The sequence below is a fragment of the Vitis riparia genome, unplaced genomic scaffold, assembly GCF_004353265.1.
Source record: "Vitis riparia cultivar Riparia Gloire de Montpellier isolate 1030 unplaced genomic scaffold, EGFV_Vit.rip_1.0 scaffold658_pilon_pilon, whole genome shotgun sequence".
NCBI lineage: Eukaryota > Viridiplantae > Streptophyta > Magnoliopsida > Vitales > Vitaceae > Vitis > Vitis riparia.
The window spans coordinates 97707-107398 of record NW_023269728.1 but is presented as its reverse complement, the minus strand read 5'-3'; the positions used below and the strand labels follow the sequence as shown (position 1 = coordinate 107398).

The window sequence follows — 9692 nt, the reverse complement described above, 5'->3', positions numbered from 1 at the left end:
TATTATTCAAAAAAAAGAAAAAAAATATCCTTTCATAAGTAGCCATAATTATTACTATAACAACATATTGATTCTGTTCATCAGATGATACGATAAATACATGGATACATTATTTGTATGCTACATGCATTCCTTACATGGCAGTCTATGATTTCTTCTTCAAAGTTTTGCTTGTTCTTTGAGTTGCTCCTGAGTCAGAAAACCCGAGTTCAAGTCAGAAGCAGAAAATAAACAGTAGAACACTAAATCTTGAGACAATTAATTAATAAGAACTTTGATACCATATTAAACTATCATTTTATTTTTTTGAAAGGTTAAACTTTACGGAGCTAGGAGTAAGTATACTCACCTCTGTGACAAAGAAGGCATGAAAACCGTATGGAACTCTATTGGGTAGTTCAACAATGGCAACAGGATCGGGCGACATCGTTTTTGCATCGATTACATTCACGTATGATTTTCTGCATTATGAGAATGAAAAATATAAGAAGGTTCGAAGACTGTTTTCAAAAACATTGTTTTTAGAAACAAAATTCTGTTTAAGAACTCAAATATGAAAAACAGTTTTTTTGACCTATTCTCCGTGAAAGACATTATACACTACTAAACAATATAAAAATTTACGGTCTTTTTTGTTGTATTTTCAATTGTTTCTCAGAATACTCTATAAAAATTAGCTGAAAACATATATGTTCCATAAAATCACCTTATTTTCAGAACTAAAATTTGTCAAAAATATTTTGAAATTGGAAAAATGTACTCGGTCTAAATAACAGAAAACTGTTTTCATAAATCGTTTTCAAACAAGTTCACCTTGTCTCAAATTTTGGAATATAAACAAATAGATGGTTTAGTGGCTAATGACTATCAACATATTCATAAACGATTAGAACAAGAGGGTGAGAAGGGAGACAAATACCCGGTTTTCTCGTCATGGACGAAGAATATCAAGTAGCCATCATCTTCTTCAGAGATGATACCGGGCTCACGAGGGACAAAGACAGCTTCTGAACCAAATCTACCGACCCCCAAGTCAAAAATGCCTTGAACGTTCCCTCCAACTTCAAGCTTTGATTTTCCGGTGTCGGGTTCAGCATGCAGATCAAACTTGATAATGCCCGCCACCTTGGCTATGCTGTCCAGTATGGCTATGCTGTCCAGTATGGTTCCATATACATATCGTTGTTTCCTATATTTGCATGGAAGATAATTAATACATAAAATGCTCATGTAAGCTGACCCAGAGAAAAAGATGAAAATTGAATGGAACAAACTACAGTACAGCGATTAAAGTCCTGTTTGGGTAGCTTCTTAAACTCATTCACTTGTTTTTCTTGTCTATATTAATAATAGGTACTTTGAATATGCATAAGTTTCTATACGATTACGAGTATATTTGATCCTCTCTCGTATTTTTTCATGATAAATCAAATATAAGAAATCATTTTCCTTAATATTTTCTTTTCAAATATAACAAAAATCAACCAGACAAAAAAAGTAATTATTTATACTTTTATGACTACGATTAAAAACAGAAGTTAAAGTCATCCCAGACAGGCCTTCAATAGTTTGAAAACTTTACACCATCATTCAAAATATCATATGAAAAAAGAAAAAAAAAAAAGAAAAAAAGAAAACATTTTAAAAGAGGGTTATGAAAAATATGCTAATATTATGTTTGGCTATTTCTCATTCGCTCCTAAATATCGGCTTCTTAGCAGAATTTAAGTATCTCTTTACACATACAGCAACCCAGAATTCTGCCAAAATACTGACAAACAGAGTTCATGCATACCTGCCAGTGTAGCTCTCATTCACCCTTGGAAAATCCACAGAAGATGCTGATAGTTTTCTCTGTGACGCAATACCCGTTTTCATGTTGAATCTCATCTCATACCTGATAAGAAATATCAACAATCAGGAACACTTTGGAGAAACAAAGACCAGCAATATACTCATCAAATTGGTAAAAGCAATACTCTTACAGCTCATTTGCAAAATTTTCAAGCTTTTCTTTAACATCCCTGCCAACCAGGTCTAAATCTGGATTTTCAAGGCGGCAGGTGATTAAAACAACTTCGTCCTCCTCCTCCCAAGCATTGGCTAGTGCAAGGAAGCCATGGAAAAGGTCAGAATGAACACTGCAAAAGTTCTAAGTGGGCTATGCGGCTCCCCATCCCGAAGCCACAGCCAAATTTTTACTAAATATTGTAAAAATCTGAATAGCTTTTGGAAAATAAACAATGTTTTCAGATAACTTTGATACACTGCCATATTCAACTGTAGACTGCTAAAACCAAGGTTGAGCTTTGTATCTAATAGAAAATATTTCCTAGATCCTCTTGTAGTATGAGAAAGTGCTTTCTGTGGCATGTCAGTCATGAGATCTTGTATAAAATCTACTAGTATATTGTCCAAACCTACACAATCTAATATCAGAAATTTCATATCCACCCAGGGATTTTTCTTGTTCTCCTAGATATAGTCTGGCCCTGTTTATTGCAATTGGTTCTGTTAATGATTAAGATTCTAGGCAATGAGCAATGACAAGGAATTAACATTAGAACCCCAAAAAACCTTCTCATGTACTGGCTAAGTATGTTGACAGCACCAGATTTGCCATCTAAACTTTATCAATGTGCAGATATTATGATTATTAGGCTATGGGTGAACTTGAACCTAGAAAACTGGATAACTTTAGAGGAGATTGTTGTTTTTTGTTGATAGATTTAGAGAAGATTGTCGTTTGCAGAATTGAAATGGAGATGAAAGCAAAGTGGGCACACCATTGTGGAATATGAAGCAATTTGGAAGCTCAAACCATTTAATGTGGAGCTCATTCTTTGCATATCGAGGAAGTACACCAAAACGAGCCTTTTTAGTTGCATCAAATGAGAATATTAGCTTTTTTTCTTTCACCATTTCCTGCAAATTGAAATATCATGAATTAATCAAGCTGAATGAGATGCGATCAGTTTGATGCATCAGATTGAAGTCAGAAATCAGAGCATGACAGTAACCATTATGCTTATTATAGAATGCCACCGCTAGCCTTTCTTTTTACAAAAAGCAACACATTGATCTTCATAAGCAAATCATCCATGCCAACATCTCACTAGTTTAAACTACAATTATTGATTAAACTTTTGACACTACAATTTCAATTAAGATTGGAAATTACTGCAAGAGTTTATGAACTCCAACTCAAAAACTAGACTTGATACACAAGGATTTGAACTTTGGGCTTCACTGCCTATTAGTAAGGATACTTCCAGATTTTGCATTATTGTCTTTCCTATGGGTAACCATGGGTCTAATGCCCCCCAAACCCCCATCATCTTACCTAAAACCACTTGGTATCGGGAAAAGCAAAGGAAATTTAGTTGAATTTTCAGAGACGTGCATTAGTTCACAAGCACAAACAAGCCCTCTGAGTTTGCATGGGTAACATTTAGGGGCAGCCCCCACTCCTCTCCACCAGCTTCAGATAACTGGAGTAACTGGACACATAACTGGACACATATTTTAACACTTCAGTTCCATATTCATCTCAGGTCAGACCTGCTAGCCCTGATTTCCTAGCCACATAAATGTGCTCAGAAGTTTATTTCGGTTCCTTAGTTGAATTTTATTTATTTACACTTTTTTTATGTTTAATGCAGACAGCATTGGTATTATTGTAGCATAAATATACAACATTGCTCTAGCGAGTACTCACACAAGTGTAGCAAGTCACTGTTCACACCGTATACCTTGACTGCAACAAACCCCTATTTCTTTGAACAAATTGAGGCCTAAGAACGGAATTGAAGGTCTTCAAAAACCAAAGGATTCAGAAAGGAATTTGAATTCCATATATCTCAAATATACAAAAGCAATTCCAATTCAATACAGCCAACTGCTGACCCAGTTTCATTTTGGCTCACACAAGTCTTAATTATGCAGATTTGTCCACCTTTTGAAAAACCACACTCAATGAGCATTTTCCAATGTTCTTATCTTCTCTGAGATGATTTTTAGTTAATTTGGATTAATAATTTTTAGAAATTTTTTATTGCAGACAAATTCAATCATAACATCAAAGGTGTACTGTACCATGTGAGAATTTCAAACTAAAAGAAATCAAATAATAACCTTACCTTTGGTCTGAAGTACATAGGAAGATCCATGAAAATTGCATAATTCTCAGTAATGGCAAAATCATGCATCATGATAGGATCTGAAATTGTTATCGGCACTGGCTCATGCATGAAACCATCCTTCGAGATAACTCTGTATGTAATATAAGGAGGTGTATGTGAATAGCCAAAGGTAAACATTTCACCTGCATGCAAGGGTTTAACTACTCAGAAGGAATTGATTTACACTATAGCATGATCAAATTTCTTTGCTGAGGATGGGCTTTTACCAGTGAAGGGGTCGACCTTTGGATGAGCAGTGAAGGAATGGGTCAATCTCTTATCATAATCCAGCAAGCCCAGGGTTTGCAGATCTCCATCTTCCAAAACTTTTAGGACATCTTCATAAAGCCAGAATAAAATTTTGAGTTCCACAATAGACACAGGTAATGATAATTTTACAGTTCTCATTTATCTCTTGCAGGAAAGTGAAAAGCCTAACAATTTCATCATGTGGTGGCATGACCAGAGATACCAAAAAAACAAAACGGCAAAACAAAACCCTTCATTGAGACATGGAGATAGAACACTTGATGCTTCACTTCATTGAACATTTTGATTAATAGTCAAGTTGGAGAACATGCATGCTTTTCAAAAGTGAAAATGGAGAGAGGATATAAGCTTACAAGGTTTATCAGCCTCCGAAAGTGCCAAAAGCTTACCATGGTGATACACTAGAGCTGTATTACCTGGAAGAAGAAGTTAAACAGTCAACCCTTTTCTCTAATACTTTTTCCTACTTACATGACAACCAAATTAATACAAGACACTTTCTTTAGGAACTGTAGCAGGTGACTTCTCCTACTGGAATGAGTTCTTGCAAAAGGTGCACAATCGTACACAATCTTAAAGCCTACCTGTCCCAGTTCCATATGAAACATCCAATATTTTCAATTTTGCTCTCAGCATTTGCATGTTAACCATAAGCAATCCAAACAGGCCCTTAAGATCACCAATCTGCAAATAACAAAACAAAAACCCAAGATAATAGAATCTCAGAAATAACATTTGCACCATAGGCTAACCTACTCTTTTTCAAGTTTAAAATTTAGAACTAACTTTTCTTCTTCATTAATTATCATATATTCTCGCAAATCAATTAATATTTACTCCTCTTATGGCATTATAGACTATATTTTCCTTCTCTTATGATTTTTGCTGAATTTCAACTTCACCCTCTATCTTAATTTGTTACTCCTCTTGACCTTGAAATTAGTCCACAGGCATAATTCTCCTATAAGGTACCAATATTTTTCATTTATAGAGACAAATCTTATTTCATTTGGATGATACTTCTCTAATTCATATAGTGTTCACCAAGAACTTTAACTGAAGAATCAAATCCATGATCAAAAACCATAGAGGAGCAAGCCTGGCAAGAGAAAATGTTATTCCCCAGCCAGAAGAAGGAAAAAATTTATGCAGTTCACTGCCTACCCTCGTGAATTTTGCTCCTCCAAAATACTCTTCTTGTTTAAGACGTGATGTTCTAACATAACGTGAGACATATGTAGCTTTTCCATCTTTGATGCGCAAACCATGAATCATGCTGCATAGTTGAAGAAACAATAAAAAGCCATAGTTACTTTAGAAAAAGTTAACAGTGAATTCCAGTAAGGTTTCTAAGCAATCTTGAGACTCTCCAAGATGGAAAATAAAAGGAAGGCCCTCAAAATACATAATAAGATATTTGAAAAGCAAACATACAATAGTACATATAAGTAGAAATAACATTGGATTAACGGATTAATTTTCGCTGCTGAAAAAAGAATTAAAATTCACCAAGATCAACTCCTTGTTTAAGTTTATATTCTTTAAGAACATAATGATCTTTCAATAGGATGCTACATAATCTAGGAACCAATCAGAAAATTTCAAATGCCACATGGAGATCATATCATCACATTTTGTTGTATGTTTTTTCTATAACTAAGATTATGCCCTAGTCTAGCAAAACTTCTCAACCAGAAAGAAGTCAGAACTTTCTCTTCTCTCACAGCTAGTAGACATAGTATTCCCCCAGAGCACCCAGATAATTGAGCATATTCCCTGATAGTCCATAGCCAGTTTAAATTATTTAATTAATGTCTTTTCTTCAAAGCACTGGGTCTTGCATGTATTAGTCTCTTGATTTCACAAATTTCCAATTTAGTAGCAGGACAGTTGCAGTCTCAGAGATGATAAATATATTGATTATGAGTAAATATCCTCATGATTAAGCAGCATACCCAGGGAAGATCTCCATCTTCAGTATGTTATCACCACTCAGACTTAAAATTATAGGATATTCATATTAATGGGATTTATATCTTTTTTTATATGACTCACGTTTAATTGTCATATGTTAAGGCGAAGACTAAGATGAGCACAAATAAATTTCATCTTAAATAATAACTTGATGCAGCGACTCCACATAGATAGACTAGTAACAAGTTCAGCATTGAATGTTAGAACAGGAACTGTACACAAGCTCCTACATGCCTATGAAGTATAAATTTTAAACCTTGGTCAAGCAGCTAGGACATGTTCAGGCACAGGAAGAATCTCAAAGAGAGGGAAATCATGAAAAAAAAATGTAGATATTTCTACCTACCAAAGAACTGAATAATTTTAAGAAAAACAGTACTATAGCTTTTGGAACAAAAATATCAGTTTTGTCTTCATTGGATAAGAGATCCAGCATGCAGAGAGACACTGAAGCTAGTCCACAATGGGACCAAATGAAATATTGAAGTCAAAAAAGTTAAAATTCCTTCATGGACTATATTGCATTTCAGTTGTGAATGAAGGAAAAACACCCACCCATCTCCATCAAACCTGCACAGAGAAAAAAGGGATCAGCACAGTTGTCATCGGGTTGATAACTAACATTTCATTTGCAAGAATAGCCTGAAACAAGTAAAAAACAAAAGTATACATGATTGGGATAAAGGTAAATTAAAAATTTAACATTTTTTAAGCAAACAAACTGAGTATAATCACCCCACCAAAAACCATGTCAAGCTCTATTAGAAATAGTTTGACATAAAGACAAAGGGCGTACCAATGATATCCAGCCACAGGGGAAAACTTAGGGTTGGAGCCAACCCTGACAAACTCTCCATTCAGGCACTCCTGTAAGCAACATTTCCAATTTCATATCAATTTAGCAGAGGATGAATGGCTAGACTTACAGTATCCAAGGGGAAAAAAAAAATCAAACTATTGGCAATTTTGACAGGAAATAAGATTAGCAGATTTACAATGAGTATTTAAGCAATTGGGATTCATCATAATCATTAAAGATAAAAGAAAACAAAAGGTTTCGATGGGGTTGCTGTTAGATTTTAGGGAAGGTAAGATCTTATTATGTTTTTCATATTTTGTGGATCTATCTCTAGTCAGCTTGTCCCCCTAGATACATAGCAGTGAACCACACAAACTATGTTATAGTCTTATAGTTTGTTTCTTACTAAATATTTCTCTTGTTCACTCTCACAAAAAATCAAAGATTTTCTGTGGGGGGTAACAGACCCAATTATATATATCAAATGGGTTACATTTCTCACACAAATTTTGGCAGCCATCATGTTTATGAAAAAAAATACACTGGGTTCCATAACTGTTACCATGCTTAGAGCTGGCAAATTTACAGCCCATTTGTTAACATTTGGTCGAAAGACAACTCTGATCGAGTAGCACGACACTTGATGAATTTGGAAAATCCCAAATTTTTAAAATTTTAAAATAATTTGTCTGACCTTTGAACAAAATTCTGATTAACTAGGCCAAAGTAACAAACACAAAATTAAAGCAACTCTTTCCTAAATTCAGAATCCAACTTCTTGAAACTGGTTATTCATCCTCTAAACTTTCATACTCCAATTTCTCTTGTCAATTCATATTCAATGACCAATCCAAATTTAAATTTTGTGGAGTTTTTGCAAATACTCGGCATATGTCAGAAACAGAGAAAAAATTGCGCATTATATTTATCAAATCAACATGCCATATCTATGTTGCCCAACATTATACTACTGTCTACATGCTGTTAGTCTATTACATCATTCCCTGACTAATAATGTAATTTACCAAAAAAAAAAAACCAAAAAATATTAAATTAAAAAGAGATGCAATAATTCACTATATATGAATTTCCAAGAAATATATCAAGAAAATGAAAACATCCCTATTAAAAAAAGTTAGGGGAAAAAAAACAAGGAATTCAAGCAGCAAAAGAAGAAAAGTTAGCTGAAATTCGAACTACAATTAATTTCTATTAGGCTCCATTTGTTTGCTGAGAAAATGATTTGAATGTAAAATAAATCAAATTTGGTATTTGAGCCTCACTTTTCCTTAAAAATAGACAAAAACCAAAAGTTTCTTTTTTTTTTCTTTTCTTTTCTCAGCAGCCAAGCACACGCAGCCAAATGTTTTCCCGAAAAAGAAAAACATGGGTTTCGTCAATCTCACCCACCGGAAGATACCCAATGACCGGAAGGTTCTTGCACGGCGGAGTCTCGTCGCGAACCGGAGCGAAGTTTCCAGACAAGTAGTGGAGAGGCTGTGAAGAATCGTACATCAACTTCACTATCAGCTTCTCCAGCCAATCCACCGCCTTCGAAGTGAACCCCTTACTCGGCTTCGGATCCACCACCACTACTCCTGAGCCGCCTTGCTCCTCCTTCTCCGCCATCTTCTCCGGCATTGCCGTCAATCACTGCTCAGTGGTTTGGAGCTTTTATCACCTCCTCATTCTCTAATCTGCCGCCTGATGGCATCGTCTCATCTAGTGTCCTATATGAATAATTTTTATTTATTTTTTAAATAAAAATGTTAGAATTCCAAAAACTTCTAAATATTGTGATTGCCTTCAAAAACAGTTCCAGACATCATCTAACACAAGAAAATACCTCTTCCCATCTAAGTTCTGCTTAAGGAGTTCTTGCAACTGATCTAACTCCAAGTTTTCCACATCTCTATTAGTTGCAGACTTTATGATATTTCTAACCAGTACTTTTACATCGAAATCGTCCGAAACACAAACCCACATTTTAAGATTAAAATAGCTTACCACCCCTTGGTCGTTGTATACCAACTGAGCAAGGGTGGTCTTGCCTAAGCCGAGTTTTTTATACATTTGAATAGAATTATTTCAATAATATAAATCAACTTGGGGTGGCCGGCCGAGTTTTTTATACATTTGAATAGAATTAATTTTTTTTTTACCAACGGCCTACTAATCTTAGTTAATATTGTGAAGAGCATCCTTTTTCTTTTTTTTCTTTTTTTTTGTCATTTTGTATCAGGAAAATATAGCATCAAAAAGTGATGCTTAATCCCAATTATGATGCAGTAAGAATGGATTTATTTATTTGTATTTAAATCTTTTTTTATTATTATATATACTTTCACTAGTGTTGGCAAATAAGACAATAAAGATATGAGACTAATAATAACTTAATTATTTTGGCATAATAATTGAAGTTAATTTTAACTTTAAGTTTACAATATCAAGTTATTTTATGAAATATA

General features: G+C 34.4%; 1 protein-coding gene across 1 annotated transcript; it reads right to left on the bottom strand.

The window, feature by feature from the left end:
* On the bottom strand, positions 1-9181 carry LOC117910232 (carotenoid 9,10(9',10')-cleavage dioxygenase 1-like). Its single transcript, XM_034824317.1, has 15 exons — positions 9071-9181; positions 8635-8954; positions 7222-7292; positions 6981-6995; positions 5616-5727; positions 5036-5135; positions 4805-4867; positions 4409-4519; positions 4140-4324; positions 2787-2925; positions 1986-2103; positions 1796-1897; positions 920-1189; positions 350-461; positions 1-189 (listed from the first exon to the last, which is right to left on the bottom strand). The coding sequence occupies exons 2-15, from the start codon at positions 8863-8865 to the stop codon at positions 160-162; spliced, it is 1659 nt and encodes a 552-aa protein (XP_034680208.1). The 5' UTR covers positions 8866-8954; positions 9071-9181; the 3' UTR covers positions 1-159.
* Positions 9182-9692: the final 511 nt, after the last annotated feature.